At 40.7% G+C, this 21,262-nt stretch overlaps 1 protein-coding gene across 2 annotated transcripts in view; it reads right to left on the minus strand.

Annotated features, from left to right (window-relative positions):
- TAOK3 (TAO kinase 3) overlaps positions 1-21,262 on the minus strand; it is a 155,755-nt gene that overhangs the window by 72,412 nt on the left and 62,081 nt on the right. For both annotated transcript variants that reach the window (XM_019506764.1, XM_019506765.1), the window contains exons 3-8: positions 20,476-20,683; positions 11,314-11,385; positions 9,333-9,434; positions 4,933-4,978; positions 4,002-4,098; positions 557-670 (exon numbers count right to left, since the gene is read on the minus strand). In XM_019506764.1, the coding sequence (XP_019362309.1) occupies positions 557-670; positions 4,002-4,098; positions 4,933-4,978; positions 9,333-9,434; positions 11,314-11,385; positions 20,476-20,595 (551 nt within the window). In that variant the 5' untranslated portion in view covers positions 20,596-20,683. The remainder of the gene's footprint in view (positions 1-556; positions 671-4,001; positions 4,099-4,932; positions 4,979-9,332; positions 9,435-11,313; positions 11,386-20,475; positions 20,684-21,262) is intronic.

Genomic DNA, 21,262 nt, shown 5'->3' on the forward strand with positions numbered 1-21,262 from the left:
CAGCCATTTAACTTGCTTCCTCATGGGAGCAGCAAGCTTCTCAGCCTTTCCTACTAGTTCAGAGGTTGGGCAATAGGTGGCCTCTTTGATCAATGCCTGGGGAGTCTGCTACAAAATAAATGGAGTGTGTATGCTGGGCCACTGGTCTGGAACGTTAAACAGCTCAACTGAGCCTCCAACAAGCACCTTCAGGTTCTAGGTAGTCTGCCTGCCTTTTCTTGCTGCAATGCTAAACTAGCAGGACTCCCTTTCCCCTTGCCATAAAGTAGTGGACAAAACTCTTTTGCAAAGATTGATTTTTTCCCCCTAAACTCCTGACACAATAGTAATCAAAACATTAACTGCTACCACCTCAAACCGTGCTGCAAAGCCCACCTTTTTCCATGGGCACTCAGAGGGAGAGACAGTTGGCTGAAGAACTGGACGGGGTTTTGAAAAAACTGCTCAGTTAAAGCTGCTGGGGGAAGCTTTTATGATATTTTTTAAGTCTGTGAAGCAACAAAGTGGAGAGAGAAGAGTAGTTCTGCAAAGGCTAAGGGGGTCCAGGTCTACTTACCAATAAGGTGTCCCCACAAAGGAATTGGCAGGAGAGGCTATAGACGCAGACCCAAAATCAGCTAGTTTCACCTGACCTGGTTCTGTTAGGAGAATATTTCCAGCTTTAATATCCCTTTTGGAACAGAAAAAAAAAGGGGGAAGTGCAGTTTTGATTACAAGAAATTTTTCAAAGATGTAGTGACAACACCACAGCGCATTAATCTTTACTCAGTTTAATTAACATCAGTGCAACAGTGGAAAGCTCAAAAACTTCAACACAAGAGGTACACAGCATTGTGGGCTTCTTAAGAATAGTGATTTACCAGCACTTAAAAGGATGGGAAGAAAACCAACAACCTTGAATTTCAGGCCCTGGATTGAGATTCAGAACATCTGAATTTAATATCCGGGTCTCCTATCTTTTTGTATGCTACTGTATTAGTGATTTCATCCCGCCAGCACCTTGGTTTCCCTCACTTGTAGGATACAGGGAGAGAAGATTATGTAGAATTCTGGAAGATCAGGTTATGGTCATGAAGATCCTGCGAGTACAGAGGTACAATGTACACACAGGAAAGCTTTTAGTACTATAAATCCCCAAATGCCAGCAGCAAGTGGGTTAATTTCAGAACAACTTCTTGAGAAATGTGGTCAAAGGTTAAAGCCAATTCATGTACTTCAAGACCCTTGGCACCTATACAGAATTAGAAATCCAGTCACCTAAGCATACTCCCCTCATTTACTAGATTGGAAATGCTATTTCTTCTACTGCTTCCCATTATAACAACAACAAAAGGATCATTTTAAGAGATCCAGCTCTACTGCATACCACCAGCTTAATGACAGTATAGTGGCATACTGTAACAACTGAGAAAACACTTTGATAATGAGGGGGAAAATACTACACTAGGTACTGCCTTTACATGGCAGTACCTCAGCTATTTGCTTTTTCCAGAGCTGACTTTCAGTATAAATGGAAGGTGAATAAAGAGCCCAGCTGAGTCAGCCTGTTACCACTGTAGAACTTGGCATTGCCTTTAGTCGTCTTCTCAAGATCATTGAGATGCATAATATACCTGCTGAAACATACAGTTTTCTCCTATTCTATGACTCAGTATCCTGGCCCCAAAGCAAAATAAACCCATACTGTATTAGAAGTACAGTATTACTGTAGTGTCTAGAAGTCCAGGCATGTTCAGGGTTGCATTGTACCTGGCACAGTACAAGTGCTGCCCCTAAAGAGGTTATAAATATACAAGGGTGGGAAAGACAGACATATGAGAAGTGATTTTCCCCTGATTAAAAGCAAACCTGGAAAGAGAATCCAGGTTCCTTCACTCCAAGTCCAGTGTTTTTCCCACAAGATGCTGCTGCATCTCAAACATGCCAATGTGTCAATACACCAATAACATTTTCACACTGGTATCATACTTCGGGACCTACATTGAAATGTCTGGGTGCAGTCTTTGAATGTAATTCTCTAATGGTTTGCATGACTTGGACACTATTTAATATTAGGGGTGGAAATCACAGAACTTGTAAACAATCCTGAGCATGTGCAAATATGTTTGCTCTTTGCTAGTTTATCTATCACCTGCAATTTAAACAAACAGAATAGCTTCATCCCTGAACAGGATGCAGAAATGGCAGCAATAAAAAACTCACTGTGCATGCATCCAAAACTGGAGCTCTGGGCAGCAAAGGGGGATAGTATGACCAAACTGCTGAACCCCTCAGTTCCACCCCTGTCCCCACATTGCATGCAGTGCCATGGGCCATCACGTAAGAGAAAAGTAGGTACCAACCACAGAGGATGGAGATTATCAAAATGAACTGAAGTTATAAAACTGCTCTTCCCCTGTCTCACCACAAGGTGTCTCCCTTATTCCAGGTCAGGCTCATTTGGTCTGCCTCTCTACCAGGCATGAAAACCAAACCTTACTGGCAGCTTGCTTTAGCGGTCTCTGATTAAGCAGCATATGCCACAAGGAGCAGTTACAGCAGGCACTTTGCCTGGTTGGTGGCTGATAAAAGTCCATCTCAGGAAGAGTAGCTTCTATTCAGTCAGGTACAGCTAGGCAGTGCTACAGGCTAGATAACGGGATGCATTAAAAAGCACCCCTTAGATTCTCCCAAGGTGTAACAGAGTACTCTCCTTGGCTTTCTCTGCTGTGGGATGGACATTCCTCTCTACCTCCCAAGACAAGAGATGGAATACTGTTTTGAAATAACCCAATTTCTCTTTAAAAAGTATTTTGATGTAAATAAGACTTGGGTTCCACGTACAATGGCATGGATATGAAAAGGGTAAACTACCGCTAGGGCGTATAGCGTTTCTTTTAAAATGGGGTACCTTTTCTGGAACCACCACTACCCCGTAAGGAATGCTGGCAGATCAATTTCAACTGAAATCATTCCATTCTGGGTTCTGCTTAGGTTATACCCAGATCTACTGGGGGGGAAAAAAGGAGGTGCTTTTGAATACCACAGAACTAGTCCCAACAAATTACTTCCTTGGTCATCGGAACTCATCATCATTCAAGTTCAGTCCACAAGATTAGTGGCCATGAGATTAGTGCTATGGAGTGTATTTTAGCCCATCAGCTGGTTACAAACTGCCTTTGGAAGTGGAGACCCCTCACTAATTTTATACTTATCAAGCTCTCTTACCATTTCACAGAAATACTAAGGCTTCCCAAGAAAAACACAAAGATTTATGACAAAGGAGATAAGGAGCTGTGTAATTCAGAACTGCTGCCAATCTGGCAAGTGTTATATTATAATACACACTTTTCTACACAGCCGAAGCATAACGGCTAGTCTTTGGGAGCCTCTTAGGCCTAATGTTTCACAGGAAGATGGCATCTTATGTCATTCAGTGTAATGCATCTTGTTCCACTACGAGATGCTGGTAAGGACCTAGGAGAAGCTGTGGTGTCTCCCTAACCTATCCACTAATGAGCTGGTTTCCTGAAGCATGAAATTTTACCCACTCATCTCAGCAAGTATAGTGTAATGGTTAATACTATTCACTTATAAAATTAATTTAGCTAACGGTTCTCTTTACACATTTGTACACTATGAAGTATATTTCTGGCACATCCTTTGCCATCACTAATTCCCACCACTTCTGTGTTCACGCAACAGTTTTATCTTAAGACCAAACCAGCTTTCCATGGCAAATTTATTTGATGACATCCAGAGTACAGTACCAGCCTTGCCATGGTGAAAAACTCAGCATTTTCATGTGGCTTCAATTAAATGACTTTAGCACAAAGAGCAGGCTCATTTAAAAGGAGACACTTATTTACAAACATGCTCTGGCATCAGCAACGCTAACAGGTCTGTTAGGAAGTTCTGATTAAATATTATCTTCCTATCAAGGCTACTTGTGAATAGTAAAGCAATTGTCAGAGGTTCAACCTAAAGGGAGGTAAATGAAAACATGATAGTATTTCTCTTACCTATGAATCTTACAGTGAGAATGCAGGTAGGCCAGCCCCTGCAAGGCACCATGGGTAATGGCAGCAATCTCCACTTCCTGAAGTGGTTTCTTGTGAACTAAAGGATCAAAAACAAAAAGTAAAAAAAAACCCATATGGGTACACACAATGTCTTACTTCATCCAAGATTTACACATTACTGAGCAGGAGGAACCATCTTTGCTTGTGGAACACAGCAGATTTTACTGGCGACAACAAGGACAAGACCTATCAGTAAACCAAGACAAAGAGGTAGGAAGCACACAGAATGAATACCATGTAGACGTGAGATCCTTCAAGCACATTCCACAGATCCCTGGGTACAACCAGCACATGCCTGTGGCTGACCATATCTTAAGACACAAAGGTGGGCCTCACAGAAAGGAATACAGTACTTCTAGCAAGCTAGGGTTTGGATTTCCTGCTTTCAGTAGGTGCTGTGACTGTCCGGGGCTTCCTCTTTAGTTCCGAGGTCTCATTAGCCTACAAAACTACCTGGATTATTCTTACCAACTGCTGGGCGAGGACAAAACTAATCAACACCAGATTTTCACTGCTGCTCCCTGGCATCAAGCCATTTATTTCTCTCTCGAGGAAGACATGTCCAAAAAAGTGACTATATACACTTACATCTTCATTTTACAGTCTTTGGGCTCCTGACTAATTCTCAACAGAGTCCCTAGGCATTACAAACTTCAGATGTTCCTGGAGAGGTACACAAACAAGGAAGTACCATACAGGATGTCACTGCTTTGCCAAGTGCTAATAGGGTTTATGACAGCTAACTCACAACCCTGGCAGTCTATGAAATACTCCCGCTAAGCACCAGTCCCAGCCTAAAAACAACTTTGAATGTGGCCAAAAACACGACTGTGGCCAAATTTATAGTAAAAATGAAGATGGCATAACTTACCTTCTAGCAAATCAGAAGCTGATCCTAAACAATATTCCATAACCAACTGCAACAGAGGGAAATAAGAACAAATATTAAGGATTAGTAAGGTAGTATGGTAACCAATGTTAAATATGGGGCATTTATTCCAAGTTAATCATACTAAGAGTTTATCAAGAGCTGTTGGGTTAACAAGAACATTTTATGCAAACTCAGCACATCACAGAATATGAAATCCTACTAGTAAAGAATGACCTATGAGAGTGGCATTTCCTAATTTCAGTTGATAACCTAGTTTCCAAGATGAAACAAAGTGGAGGGATACTTCTGAAACCTTTAAAGATTTCTACAGGGCTTCCTTTGCAAGTGAGTGTTCAGTATCAGCTGCTAAATTTTTGTGGGGCCAGAACTTCCTGCACCATCCTAGCTCAGGAACACACACAAACACTTCCCTTAAACTAGTAGCAGGCTCCTAGATCAGTTCCCATTCGCATCCAATGGAAAAAGACCCTCAGGGCAGCAGTGCACCCAGCCTCTCTCTCAGCCAGAAAGTCTTCTCTTGTGCCAGATCCTGTATGCAAGCCTAAGATGAGGCAACTGCAATTTCACCTCCATTCTACTTTCTTAAGTAGCTGGGACAGTAATCAGAGACTTCTTCTGTGCCAAAAAGAAGGTCAGCTTTGTCTTGTGGTGTCTATTTTCCATCAAGTCAAATAACTGACCCATGTGTTTGCCGAATCTGGGCAATACAGCAATGCTTCTAAGCAACCATTCTGGTTATTATGTTGCCCAGTGCTATGGATCACTAGTGGCAGGCTCTCAGGGGAACTCTATTCAGTATAAGAGTTGCATCGGGCAGGTATGTACGAGAGAAGGGAAAAAAAAGAACATGAGACAGCTTCCTACGGCTTCTGCAGATTGTAGAATTCGGTTCTGATTGGCCTCATGACATGAAACGAAGGGCACTCTTCTTAAATTAATGTGGTGAGAATAGCTCCACATAAAATGCAGTTCTAACCACATGAATGGTAATGCTTTTTCTCTGGACTAGGATCCATTTGTGTATTACACTGGGATTTTGCGTTTTCGCTCATTCTAAGAATAGAAACAAATGCATGTTATTAATAAAAAGTTATTACTGTAATTGAAGAATTTATTGTAAAATGCCTACTGCTGTGGTTTTGCCCCAGGCCAGCATCTTAAATGATATTTCATAGCCCAATGCATTTAGCCACTCAAAGCACTTTAAATACAAATATGGCAGGGAGCCAGCTAGCAATTTACATATTTCCCTAACAAAATGAAAACATTCATTTTTCTCCCCTCTCCCACAGTTTATGACTTCAGGAGTTAAGACTGTAGTTAGTAGAATTTCTTTAAACATGAAAAATGTAACCCTAATGTGAATTTTACAGTTGGAACACGTTTCAAGTGTGTCCTGTTTATATTATCAACAATATTTTTTTAAACAAAATCAAAGGCGGCTTAAAGCACTCTTGCATGACATACTGTTGAATGCCCCAAACAGGGCACTTGGCAGAAGCCTCTGAAAAGTAGATATTTTTAGTTTTTGCTTGTTTATTTAGCATTTCCTCCAATCTCCTGTTTCATACAACTTAGTTGAGATGTCTAGAGACAACCAACCAGCACCTCTTGTGTGGCCAAGGCACAATTCTTTTCTTCATTTTTTTTATTCTTCATACAGTCAATGTTGCTAACATTCAGCCATGTGTGATGCGATTAAAGGAATCTGTAAACTCGATTCAGAATAAGTCAGGACTTGGATGGGGAATTTGTGGGGAAACCCATCTGTATAAGAGGTTGCATTCTTGTTTTTCTCAGCAACAGTACTGAACCACTATCCTAGCATGATGTTATAGGATGCTATGCTCTTGTTGATGCAGACTACTGGAAGAAATGTCAAACCATGGCATGCACAACTTACAGTAATAAAGATCAGCCTCCCCCGTCCCAACCAAACAAGAGTTTTAACATTTGTATCCTTGCCAAATATCAAGTTAGTAACTACAGTATGACAAAGTTGTCCCAGCAGTTTCAGTTGACTAGAAGATATTTCCAGGCATAACCCCCCCGCAAACACTGCTGTGTACCTTTGCTGAATGCCACTGAACTGCAATATTACTCCCCAAAGGAGGACACATTTCAATGGTGGCTGAACTCAGCAGCTCACACAAGGTCACAATAGCTTCCATCTGAATGAACTGCACTTACATGTATATCAGAGAATCATAGTACAATTATAATATTGCCCTTTATTTGAGGATCTCAAAGGCATGTACAAGGGCTAATTAACCCATAGCCTGCTGTGATACAAGAAAGCCTAATAATTTTGCAGACGCTTAAACTACAGCACATGGGTTATGAAAATCTGCCCAATAACACAAATAGCTAATGGCAGAGTCAGGAAGAGAACCCAGGCATCAACTTGCATTCTGGTGTTCTAATTGCTCCCCATATGCAGTAATTCATTAGCCAAAGCAATGCCTTTTGGTCATAGTTCATTTACAAGCTATTTTCCATTGTTGATTCCAGATAGTGTGCATTGCCTCTTGTTTCCACTTATATCATCTCATTGAACACTCAGAAATGATTGGTTACTGACATAATGGTCACCTGTTCCTGGAGGAATCTTTTTTTTAAGTTGTATACATCCTATGCTTAAATTTAGATTTATCATTGCTTACTCTGTTCTACATCTCTTATGGCTTTAGTTTGTCACTTAAGGCATTAGTACTCTGTCCTCAGTATCTTGCCTCACCCATTTTAGGCATTCTCAATAAGATTATGAAGTTGGGCCAAAAGTGCTGTCTTCTTATTTGACAAAAGCTTGCATATGGGTGTGAACAATATAGCCAGCAGGATTTTATAGTGGCTCACCTGTGAATGCACACTACATAGACATGTATCCTACCATCCATAAACTTATAAAAAACAGACTCCAGGTTTCTTAGCCAGCCCAACAGGACTAAAAGAGAGCTCATTTGAGGCAGCATCTGTTCTCCTCACCTAATTACAAAGCATGAACGTGTCATCCTCAGCAGTTGTTTTGGTTCATTTAAGTGGTAAACTCTTGCAGATGTTTTATATTCATAAATAATCTAATTGCATGATCAGTCTTCTAAAGAACTGGAAATTGTGTACGTTATGATGGCAAACAATCTGCCTGTGGTAACAAAACAAGATTTTCAAATTGTATCAGAGAATAAAATGCTTCTTCATGAACTGAAGCCAACACCCTGTTTCCAGGTCATTAATTTGCCATCAGCCACGTCTTGGAACTGGAAGTATCCTGTTGCATTTCCATCCTGATGAAACTGATCACTTATCCCTATACTTGGCCCTTCCTTAGCCGTGTTTTGATCCAGGACAGCACAATGATTTTATCTCCAGGACTTTGCAGTTTCTTCAGTAGCTTCTTCAGACATAGTCTGACAAAGTGTTTTGAAAATCCAAATAAATTAAGTCAACTGGCTAATTTACTGATGTGTACAATAAAATCTAACAGATGAATTAGGAACAATTTTCCTTTGCAGAAACTATACTAGTGAGACCTTATCACACTACATTTTATATTATTTTCAGCCATAGTTCTAACTAAACACAACAGGAATAGCTTAAGAATTAGTGATCTATAATTGCCTCGAGCTTCTCTTCTTTTGTTTTGTTTTTTTTTATGGGGCAAGGTAGATACTATTATTATAAATTGTCATTTACTTAGATATTGTTGCTTTTAACATACAATAATAGTTTGAGAAATTAAAAATGTAAATGCTTTTAGGCATAGACACCAACAAATTATGCAGCTGAGTTCAAAGCCTACAAAAGTCAACAGAAAACAATCATTGACTGCAATGGTTTTCAACAGAGATGCTACAGAATCAGTAACAAAAGATGTCTGGGCCATGGGTGAAACATGCAGAGGTAAAGAAGCCTGTGAGGTTGCAAGAAATACGGTAGAAGGCCAGTAAAATATTCAGACAAGCACTTCCCTATGGTTAAAACTTATGAGCTAGGGAACTTCTGAGATAAGGTTCCAGTTGTCGACAGTCTTGCAGATCACAGTGTCAAATCTCAGCAAGGTTAACTTCAGTCATTATTTTGAAGCAGCTCAACTAGACACCAGTGAGCTGACTGCAAGAAGGATCACTAATTTAAAAAACAAACTACCCTGTTCAATCTGCACAGTCAAGCAGCCTATATTTTCACTGGTCCAATGTCCTTGTCCAAAATGTTCACTCATTTGTAAATCATGCAGGGATCTTTTGGGATGAAAAGGACACTGAAGAATATGGAATATTTAGTGCTCCAAGCAATGTCAATATATTTAATTCATTATTCAGTCACTTTGGGGCTAATTCCAGCCCAGGAAGAGTTCTAAATGACACGTGGCTCTAACTCACCCAGGCAGTGTGTTCTTTCAAGTAACAGCCCTTGTACTCGATGGTGTTAGGGTGCTTCAGCTGTCGTAGAAACTTGACTTCCTTGATGATATCCTGCCATTTCTATTGAAAACAAAAACAGGAGGAATTCTGCTCCCAAATCTGTTTTCATCTTGCACACTCTAGTACAGTACATAGCTACATAGCACCATAAGATATTGCAAGTTTGGACAGCAACCATGAGGTAATTGTACTTTGTAAGGAAGGTAGAAAAAGAGCAGCATCTTATTTTGCTTTCCCACCCTTTCTGTCAATACCTCATACCTACCTTGGCTACTAGCATCCCATCTTGCCCTTACAGCATTATATTGTTCATGGGGAAGACGCTGAAGTTGAGCGACACCAGGAGGCAGATGGAAGCTTTGGAAACTCCTAGCTTTCCCTTCCTTCCCACACAGAGGTTCTGCTAATCTTACAGAAAAGCAAAAAGCACCCCCGCCCCGGGTTACATCCATTCCAAACACCTACCCTTGACATCATTATAGTTCAAGTAATGCTACCTAGTAAGAAAGAAAGTTGCTTCACAATGCATTTGCGGTTTAATCTAATTAGTCTAGAGTTGATATAAGCCATCTGGAATCCAGTGACTAGTTACTGACAGGAAGATTTATTTATCCTTCTATGACTAATGGAGAGATAACCAGTTCAGGGTTTACTTTAAAGCCCCCTCTCAATATTCCAAAGCCACAAGCAGTCTCCACCCTAAAGAAGCCGTTGAAAATGCTGGCTGTACTGCTGCTCTCTGGATTCTTGTTGCCAGAGAACCTGAAAGGAAGACTTTGCTAAGTTTTGGTAGCATTGGGGTGATGTTGTAACCATGATGATCCAGAAAAGAATGCGAGGGGTAAGGATTTTTGTACGGGATCAAACGGATAGCAGGGAGGGACACAGATGTGGACAAGCTTTCAGGTATCACTATACCCTTCCTTTGACCTTTTGCCCTTTGATTTGTTAAGACGCATGGTTGAGAATTCCCAGAAACCATTTTGAGACTATTTTAGATAACAAATATTGCTCAGAGCAATACTAGTGTTTCTGCTATTTGTATTCTTAGTATCAGCTGGTCTTAGATTTTCTAGCAGGCCAAAAGGTTCCAGAACAGACAACAGTAATTACAATTTGTCTTGGAGGACAGAGGTGGAAGAAGTTTGCTGTTTAAATAAAAGATTTTGATTTCTTTCTATAGCATAATAAAGGTGCACTAACATTTGGAATATTACAGAAAATATAAAGGGACAGTGCATATGCTGGAAATCAATATACTGGAGTAAGAAAAAATACTGAAACTTCCTCTTTGCTATTAATGGCGCGCACACTGCTCTCTACTGCAAGTCAAGGCACTGGTCTACAGGAACAATACAAAAGAGCAGTAAGCCATATAAAAGAGGAAGAAAAAGAGTAGATAAGAATTGCTTAGTGAGGGAAATTCTAAATGAGATATAAATCTGTTTTAAAACTGGATAACTAACACTTCTTAAAGCTTGCGGTTCTTAGCTATATTTTCAAGCCAACATCTTGACAGTACAATGGCTATAGTTCTGATAGCTTGCATGATAGCTACTTCAGTAACCTCTGCAATATTATCATATTAGGTTTCTAAAAACACCATAGCTTCTTAAAAAAGAAAAAAAATCCTATTAAACAGAATTCACTTTAACTCATTTTCCTTCCTTCAGTCTTCATGTCTCCTGTGGAAGGAGCAGCAGTTACAAGCTTCTGGTTTTCCAGTGCCAAAGGCACTACAAAGCTAACTTGGCTAACCAGATTTATACTGCTGTTACACATGCCTTCTGTATGCAAAGGTGGCTTTATTAAGTGACCTGAGCAAGAATGCCTTGCGTTCAAAAGTGTATCTAATTTTATCCCAACTACTTAGTTGGTCCAATAAATTATATCACTCTAAGAAATCAAATTGTTGGCTCTCACTTTATTTATGTCTTACCTCGTTTGTTTGCTTCCCACTGTAGGACATTTTTTTGACTGCCACCACCTCATTAGTGTGCGAATTTGTGGCCTGGAATTGGGAAAGAGAAAAAAATAGGGGTTATTTCTGTTCTCCCCCCCCCCACAGAATTGGGCATGCATTAGGCACAAGTGCAGGCCATCATTTCTATCCTGTGTAAGCTCAGGTGCTACTTTCTTCATGGTCATGATTTAAGATATGGCTCTTAGGAGCCTGCACTACTGCAAAGGTTCATTCATTAGTCCAATTCTAAGCCAGGTCTCTTCCCCACCGCCTCACAGATTTTTGCAAAAGCAACAGCTTTGCTGCAGCAGATGTGTAGTACCCAATATTGCTCCTAAAGAGAGCTTTGTTAACGACTCCAACATCATCAAGCTATTTCATACAAAACCAGTCCAAATGGATTTTGATTGACACATGTAAAGTCTATAAACATGCACTGAAACTGAATCACTCTGAGCAAAGCACTGTAAACACTGACTATTTCAACATTGTCAAAAGGAAAAAAAAAAATCTTTTTTTCCATTTTAAAATTATACTACAGTTTTGGGATTAAATTCATTTTAAAAAAAGGTAAAAACAAAAGAAACAAACAAGCAACTCCCAAAAAGCAAAGTGAAAAGCAAAGTGACACAATTTGCTTAGTTTTGGGGGGTAGAAAAATGGATCACTTTTGTTTTGGGTAACACAAAAGACTTGATGGATGTAACTGTTGTTTTTATTGACATCTTTGGTTCAGCCAATTTACAAAAAAAAAGTTTTGAAAAGTCAACTACTGACACTGGTCTAATCAAGAGGAAGTCTCATGGACCTGGAACGGAGCTTGCCAGAGCACCATTCCAGTGGCCCCAGAGCTCTGGGTAGCAGGAAAAGAATGCATCTCAGGGCTCCTATCAGGCCCTTTGCAGCACATGCCCCGTGAAAAATTGTCAACAGTATCCAAATATAAAGCCACAAATGGCTTGTTCACCTGTACAGGCACTTCAGTGTCAGCATGTTCTTTGTATACAGGTTTCCCTCAACTTATGCTGTACATGCATTCCCAGAGACAGTGCACAAATCAAATTCGCATAAAGTGAACCCACTTTACAATGCAAAAAATAGGGATAGGTTCCCATAGCGGTGAGGGAGGCTGGGAGTAGGGAAGGGGTGGGAGGAGGGGTGCCGCTCCCAGGGCTGCACAAGGCAGCAAAGCAGAGGGAACAGAGCGGCACTCACCTCAGTCCCGGCTGTAGCGGCCCCAGGAGCAGGTGGAGCCAGCTGCCTGCAGCCACTGGGCTGCACCATGCTCTGCCTGTCCCCACTCACGTCTGTTCCTGGGCTGCGCCATGCCCTGGTGGAGGCAGCTGGTGCTGGCCACTCCTGGGGCTGCTGCAGCCCAGGCTGGGGTGAGTGAGGCCATGGCCCTTTCCCCTCTCCCCAGGGACTTACCTGCTTGGGCTGGGGGGGGGGGCATCTATGCTGATCGCATAAGAGCAAATTTACCTCACATATAACAAATTATGGATCTAAATATGCTCATCGCATAAGAGTGAATTTGCATATAAAGAACCCACATGAATTGAGGGAAACCTGTACGTGCATTTGAAACCATCTCTTGAGAGGTTGCTCAGGCCGTATACCATCTTTTATCAGCTTCTGCTGAAATGGAGACCAGCCATCACTGGGTGCCTGCTTGTGGGGATGCAGTGCTTTCCAGTGCAACTCAGTGCATTTTCTCAGTTTTAAATACAAGCTCAGTTCCACCGCTCTGCAGGTCTTCCAAACCAAAGAGACCAAGCCTTATTGCCTCGCCTCCCTCTTCTTGTCCAGCCCATAACTTGATTCGTTTTAAAATGTTAAGCTGGAACTTTTATTATGCTGTAATCATGTTTCATAGCCTGCTGCAGTGTCCCCAGAGTTTTGCTCAGTTTGTTTTAGTAATGCAAGTGAAAGGTGTTAATTTTAATTTAAACAACAACAACAACAAAAAAAGCAGAACAAAAAGCATCAAAAGGCTGCCTAATTTTGGTTCCAGAACCAGAGTGCTTGGAGAAACAGACACACTAGGTTGCTTTGTTCAATCCCCTTAGCCAGTGAAGTTCTGTGCCATTTGTTCTTTCAAATGTCAACTCTAATCTAGGTTTAAATTATTTATGCAGTGGGTTTCTTGTCCCTTTCCTGAAAGACTAATCTACAGTCCAAGACATCTTCTTCATGAGAAGGAATAGGCCCATAACAGATATTGCAGGTAATGTTATACAGCAGACTACTTTAATTTTAAATGCACTGTTACTGAAGAATGGAAGCGTTACAAATTATTTTGAAGTAAAATGTTATTTACTTCACTTATTAAACTAGGTCACCTAATTTAGACAACCAGCATGCAATCATTTTCTTGATTGCAAGTAGCTTAGCAAGCATGGAGTCAAACTAGTTACATCATTCAAACACAACATGCTACATCAGAACAGCACTGTGGAGTTGTGTTTAAAAGCACGTGTGCATCTGCACAAACACACACCCCCTAGGATATTTAGAATGCAAATTAACAGTCTAAATAGCAGGTCCTCCTCCCAACAAATCTTTCAGCATTTGATACGAACACTGAAAAAGGGTGTCGGACTTACAAGCTTAAGAGCAAATGTGACAGGATAACAGAAAGGTGGTGCTTTCATACCATTTTCTTTCTGTGCATTTTGTTCTTGTAGGTAGCTTTTCCAGGAATCCTTTTTTTTTTTTTTTGGAGAGGTGATCAGGGGGACAGTATCTTATGGAGCCCTGCACACAAACTGAAGCTTGTGGCTCTGTTTGCAGATCTACCAACCTTTAATTGTTTGTTTGAAATGGCAGTACCCTCTTTTATGTACCTCAGCAAACACCTGATCCTACAAGCTGTTCAGTGCTGAAAAAGCTTGCAAGAGTGGGCCCTAGATACGGAGGGTCTCACTCAACTCAGGATGGTTTTTATAGCTGCATAGCAATATTGCACCTAAGCAACACCAGAAAGCCTGAGAACATAGCACAGCATGAATTTTACTGTATTTTATGAGCTAAAGTTAACCTTTTAATATAAATTTCAAAGGAAGAACAAGACATTATTGAACTATATAAATTTTGACTAGTTACACATTAAATATTTTGTTATCAAAAGATATTGTTTCCCTAAATGCAAAATTGATTCGCAATCAAAAAAATTGTTTTTTCTTTAGTCTGCATAACATTAGTACATCTGATTGGAACTTGTGAACTCCTGGGCTTAACAGAAGCAATCTTTTTGCCCTGACTAGAAAAAAATCCCACCCTGACTTCTGCAAGTCAAGGAAGTGAACATTTCAATCTGGAAAACTGGTTAAATCCTGTTATCTCTGTAACCACTTTTGGAACATGCAGGACAAGTTGGCAACAGTTGAAAGCTTGGAGTTCCTAATAAACTGGAAGTGAAGCAAGACAAACCAAGTCTTTCACTTGCCAAACAAACAAGTAATGTATTTTCATAAATGTATCAATCCCACCCTACAAAACAGTTTATAATGTGGACAGTGAGTTCAAACAGAACTAGTGCTACACTAGGCCAACACATACCGGAAGAGAGATAGTAGTTTTAGACTTATGTCCAACACAATGAAGGACATAAATTCTGTTCTACTGTTTGTAGCATGCAGTCCTCTTCAAATGAATTAAGGAAAGTTGGAAGATAGAGACCTCTACAAATTCATGGGTTTTGGGTCAGACAGAAAGTTGCACCTTTCACCCCATCATCCTGTTTCACCATTAAAAAATGTGTACATCCTTTGATTGAATAGATGAGTTCATCCTAACATTCTGGACATATTTCAAACTGTTTGTTTACTTCAATTCTCATTTTCCCCCCTCTCCCCCCCTTCCCCCATTAGGCCCATCTGGTTGAGGAATTCCCTGTTTTCTGCCCTGAACTATTGTTCAGTGGCTCCATGCCATATTAAACAGTTGTCACATTCCATCACAATTGTGGGCAAGGCAATTACTCCATTTAAAATGTTCTGGGATTCTCCTGATTGTAATCAGCTAGAGAGTTGTACAACTGTTCTAGACCAAATTGCATTCGCGTTGTTATATTTTTGGCTGCACTTAGCAGATAATTTGTGATTAGCAGACCACAAGCGTGTTTTGCTTAGAATGCTGCTCTTCTAATGCCCTCAATCATTTTGTCAAAAACCATCCACTGTTTTCTTTCCATGTTTCAGCATTTTGCTTTGCTGAACAGTATCCATCACAATTTTTATGCTTCATCATTTAATCTATCTAATCTTTAGGAAATGATTCTTTTGAATGAAAGTAGGTAATTGTTCTGTGGATGGGACCAAGCCGTTGAGAAATGATACATCATAAGGCCAGGAATGTCATCAATATTTGAGTCCATTAGGAAAAAAACATGAGTTTAGCACTGCTTTAAATTATCAATCTTTGCCGAGAACAGACAAAAGTACATAGCATAGGGAAGTCAACTAGCTAGCAAAATTAATACTTCACAAGTGCTTTCTTCAAGCTGAGCGTCTGCAGAAAAGCGATGAAATTAAAATGCTGTTGTTGTAGAGAATCAGATCAATGCCTCGGCTGAATACAGTGGCGTCAGTATCAATTCAAGCAAAAAGGTCAAATAAATGTAGAGAACAGTAACCAATCCATTGTGCCTAAATATATATGCTGCACTAGACAATTACTCTTAAAAACAGAGCACTGCACAGTAATTTTGCCTTATAGATAATAACTGTTAAGGAGTTCAATGTACCCACCACAAAACCAGTCACACACTACAGCTGTAGGAAAGTGGATCCCAACAAGAGCATTCACATCTCTGTGGCCATTTCCCTTCAAATACTTAGTCCTTCTAATATTAAATTTCTTAGGTATCCATATATGTTCCCAAGTATTGAAATGTTACCTAACTTGTTTATCTGGACAAGGAGAACAAGAAGGTGATGCTACCAGGACTATGCATCATGATGGAAGATGTGATGGAAGGAAACTTGGGCCACAAAAAGAAATGAGCCAAACCGCACAAGAATAAAGATGCATGCAAAGTGAGGGTCCAGAAAGGTACTTTTCCAAAGGCAAACTCCTATTTTGGGTTTATAGAGTCACAATTTAAAAAAAAAAAAAAAGAAAAGAGCTGGAAGGGACCAGTATCCTGTCTCTGACAGCAGTCAGGACCAGATGCTTATGTTCCTTCAACTCCTATCTGGTCCAGATGACTAGTTACTATTTTGTTGTTTCAATACTGACATCTCAATCTGCCACTTCCTCATATATAGATTCCATATCAAACTAGGTCTTTCTCCTGCATCTTCCCTGATGGAGAGTGATGCAAAGAATCATTTAACCTCTTTGCCATGTCTTCTTCCTGATTGCACTCTTTACCGCCTGACAGTCATGGTGTAGCAGAACTTGATTCTCTCATGCATGCTCTTTTGACTATTTTTTCCTCTTTTCATACTTACTTTCTGCTATAGATTATGCTTTTTCAAAAACTGGCAAGCGATTTTGAACAACCTTATCTCAAGGAGCAACCTTATCTAAAGGAGCCCCAAATTCAGAGATTGTCTGACCAGCTCTCTCTGAAGTCTGGGTCTCAAGTTGGGCAATTGCTGTTGCATAAGACTTTCAAAACGGATATGTCCCATCCTACTGGCTTCAGCTGAGTGGCATTTCCACATTCTGAATGATGTCTGACTCACTCTACTATCTCTTACTACTGCACAGTATTTGACTACTAGCTTTGCTCATCTTTTTTCATGGGGAAGGAGGGTACGAAAGGGATCAAATGTTACAAAGCCATTCCTTTCATGATGGTTACAGCATGCCTCGGCTTAAAACCAGAAGGATTACGATATCTATCTTGCTGTATGCAACTCATCTGAATTATTTTTTAAATGTTGTTTCTGCAGTTCTGTGTTTACAGGGCTCCATTTTTGTTTTATTTCTCACATATGGATGTTGATCTTAATTATAGTGGAGAGGCTGCTCTGCTGCAGTTCAAGCTGAGGACCCCTTTCTTTTTAACGGTTGACAAAATACTCCAAAATCAACATGCTTATTCGGATTGTCTTGAAATTTGGCATGCCTTATAGGGGTGCACAGTGGCGTTGGTCATCCACATCTGGGGTCGTTTGAGGGAGAGATCCCACATATACACTTCCCCACTTTCCAAAATGCTTTTCTTAAGGTTGATAAGGTTTTACCTGGGTTCATTGATTTATGCACACAACTCTAGTGTCAAATCACAGCTCTGATGGGGCTCCAGAGGGTCCAAAATGATCTCAGCTAGGGCATGGCACTCACTATCCCTTTAGGGAAACAAAATTAACCATAAACCGACAACAACAGTTAAGCTCTACAGACGCACCCAAGTCTGCCAGCCCCATTCCTGCTTTCACATTCCCAAACTGAAGCTGGAATCTGGGGATCCCTGTGTCTAGGTCTGAGCTCCTCTCCCTGCCACTTCCAGGTGGGGAGTTGGAATCCATGGAGGAGGCCTTGTTGAACTGACATTCAGGACTTCAAAGCAGGGACAAGGAACCGAGCTTAGGATACAGCTCAAGCTACACCGGCCAAAGAAGCATGTCATCATCCAGTAAACTGCTGCTTGTGACATACAACTCAGCAGCAGAGGGCACCAGACAACCAGGTGCTAATTAATAGCTTATGGAGATGGGAAGAGAAGGCAAATCTGGAAGTGCTGTTCAGGAGAGGTGGAATAAAGAAGCATGGACACCTCTTGCGTGCTTAAAATTACTACAGTTTTGAGCTGTTAAGTTTTTGGGATACAGATGGATTTCTCTCACTGGCCATATTAACAGTTCCACACTTGCAAGACTCCCTGCTGCTGCGCACACTCCAGGGACCCAGAACAGGAAGGTGGAGAGGCTTGGTGTTGCTGGCACTGCAAACCCTGCTCCAGCTATGCCACCATGGTGAGGTGCCCCCTGCCCACCTGGCAGCTGCGGGGGCAGTGGCAGCACAGAGCTGTGCCCTTTGATATCCCCCGTTGTGCCCCTCTTTGCTCTGGCTGTGGGAGCTAGGGCTCAAGTGCTGCTGGGGGGGTGCAGGAGGCTGCAAGCCCTGGCCCTGGTCTCTCAGCCCTGGCAGCTGGGGGCTGTGGGTTGGGCGTGAGGGGCACCAGCATTGGTAGTGTTAGGGCACTGGTGTATCAGAGCTGCTCAGTGCCACAAATCAGTAAGGGGGGCAGCCACAGCTGGAATCACGTGCTGGTGAGTGAAGGGGACAGGGTGAGCTCTGATTTTCAATGATAAAAAACCCCCAATTCAAACACCAAACTATATAGGGATTTAGAGTTTTTTTTATTATAACGACTGAGGCGCTGGTAGGCTTCTAAAAGTGTTTAAAATTACACATATACTAATAAAGCACTGTGTTCAGCCGATACCTATATACACACACACACACACACACGCATATATAGTGGTGTTTCATTTTAAAATCGTAGAAAAATGCAGATTTTGGGGGTTTTTTAAATCAGAGTTTTTGAATTTTTTTTTTTTTAAATCGGAGAATTTGGGGGTTTTAACCAGATAAAAGCAGGATTCCTGTTAATTACACAATCTGTGTAATCAGAGACCTTCAAGCAGCTGACATCCCCCACCACAGAAAACCCTAACATAACCCACACAGGGCAGCAGCAACCAAGGCACACTGGAGTCTCTCAAAGTACACACGCCTCCGCTTCGGCTTCACACATAAAAAGGTGAGGGGTAGGTCTGTCCCCAGTTGCCTCCAACCACAGAGGTCTACAATCTTTTCCAACTAATTCCTACACCATTCAGTACAGCTACATCTAAAGCGACCGACAAAGCTGGAATGCTTGCAAATCATTCAACCAGCTGCTGAATCCTGGAGACATCAGGCACAACATAACTTTTTACTTTCTAATTCCAAGAAGTTTGAATTTCACTGCACTTGAAATTCTGAAAAGGTTTGAGATACACTACCAGGCACCCTTAACACTGTGTTAATAAATACTTTGCTAATAATTCATTCTATGGTCACTGGCCATTGATTCAGTGATAGTTACTTTTGGTTCAGCTTAACTCTAAAACAGGAAGAATAATATTGCTAAGTGCTATGATTTAATTGTGGAGTTTCAAAATATTTGGTCTTTTCTTAAAGCTCTTCTTTTCCTCAAGGCAAGTGATAAGCTAAGAAGCTCATCATTAATCTAAAAAATAGGTTTCTTACCTTCTGGCTTACTGGGTAAAGAATTTTTAACGTGTATACCAAAAGTGCACTAAAGGCTAAGAACTCAAAAGGACTCGCAAATTTGCTTGCTTATTAAAAAAAATCTCATTTTTTAATATTAGAGATCAGTAACTCTGAACTCTGCCCCTCAGTTGATTACTATCATGACACTTAACATAGGCATGGAGGCTTAGCATCATCTCTTATTATTGTTTAATGATAATTTTATTTTTATTAAAAATACGAGTCATGGGCAGGGCAAAAGGATGACACCTAGAAAGACCCGAGTGTAACTCCTGAGCACAATGATCCAAGCACTTCTACTGCTAGGAGAAGTTGAGAAATAGTACAGAAGGTGTAACGCAGTTTCCTGTGACCTCTGCAATGTCGCTAAGGTTCTAAGTCAACAGCCACAGAACCAACTCATTGCTGAAATGGCTTTTAGCTTTGGCTGTCTGCTGAAATATTAATCCCATGAATCCATAGACTTGCTATAGCTGAAAAACGTACTAAAATGGAATGGTAAAAGACCCCAGAAATTCCAGATTTGATAGCTGTTAAAGCAATCTATGACACTTTCCCTAAAGATAAAGGTGATAGTTCTGACCAAACACTAATTTGGTCAATTAAATTATTGTCCAAGTGCCTAAAATCATCTGAGTTCAGTCCAGTACAGGGTACTCCCTTCACACCCTGAGCAACTGCATATCTGTCTCATTAAACTGTGATACACCTCCCTCCAAAGATGGCTATAGGCACCACAATGGGTTAAGAAATGCTTCTGTATCACACATTTACTCATCTCTCCAGTGTATGGAGAGGAGAAAACACAAGAAGCTGTTAGAATTCCGGCTGAAATTCAATTCCAAAAGTGTCTTACTGTAAAAGGTGCTTTTTGGAGAATGGTGGGTAAATAAATGTACTTACAAAGTAGACTGCTCCAAAACTTCCATGGCCGATTTCATGTAAACCCACAAATATTTCTTCTGGATCATCTTTGTGGAACAGGTCAGCTATCTCTGGGTCCTTTGGCACCCCTTTGCGCATGTTGAATACTATTATGACCTAGTTCGCACTTTAAATTCCCAATCAGTTTCTGCCTTCATCGACAAAGTTTGCAGATAACATTCAGCACCTGGAGAAACAAAGTTCATCTTTAACCAGTTATTTCTATGCACTTTTTTGAGATTAGAGGAGACAACTTTCACACTTTCCCCACTGTTTCTTTTAAGTAATTCTGTTTAATTATTAACCAAATATAGATGTAGCCACAAGTAGGCCTTCTGTGCGTAACAGTCCCTTTTCAGCCACTAGAAGTAAACACTGCTAAGCAAAAACTGCTATGCAGTTCTAAGTTACACTAAAGTCCATTTGAAGAAGAAAGTTGTTTTGTTGCTATGCAAAACATCCTGTGTGCATGTTTCCATTCATAAATAGGCTCAGTGCAGATCTCCTGATGTGCCAGAACCTAGACTTTTTTTCCTCCTCTTTATTTGTTGTCTCTCCTGTTCGGGTATTATAATTCTCCTCCCACTTCCCACCTGGTTCATTCTCTATTTCACTTACATATGATATTCTCTATGGAAGGGATCTTCAAAAGGTAAAGGTACTAAAGTCCAAGTAACTTTCAGTGGGTCCCCAGTCATTTAGGTGACTTTAAGAATCTCAATGATGAGCCTAAGTCACCCAACAAACTTTTTTTTTTTTTTGGTGC

Source organism: Gavialis gangeticus, unplaced genomic scaffold (assembly GCF_001723915.1).
Source record: "Gavialis gangeticus isolate Ggan-Ray unplaced genomic scaffold, GavGan_comp1, whole genome shotgun sequence".
Lineage (NCBI taxonomy): Eukaryota > Metazoa > Chordata > Crocodylia > Gavialidae > Gavialis > Gavialis gangeticus.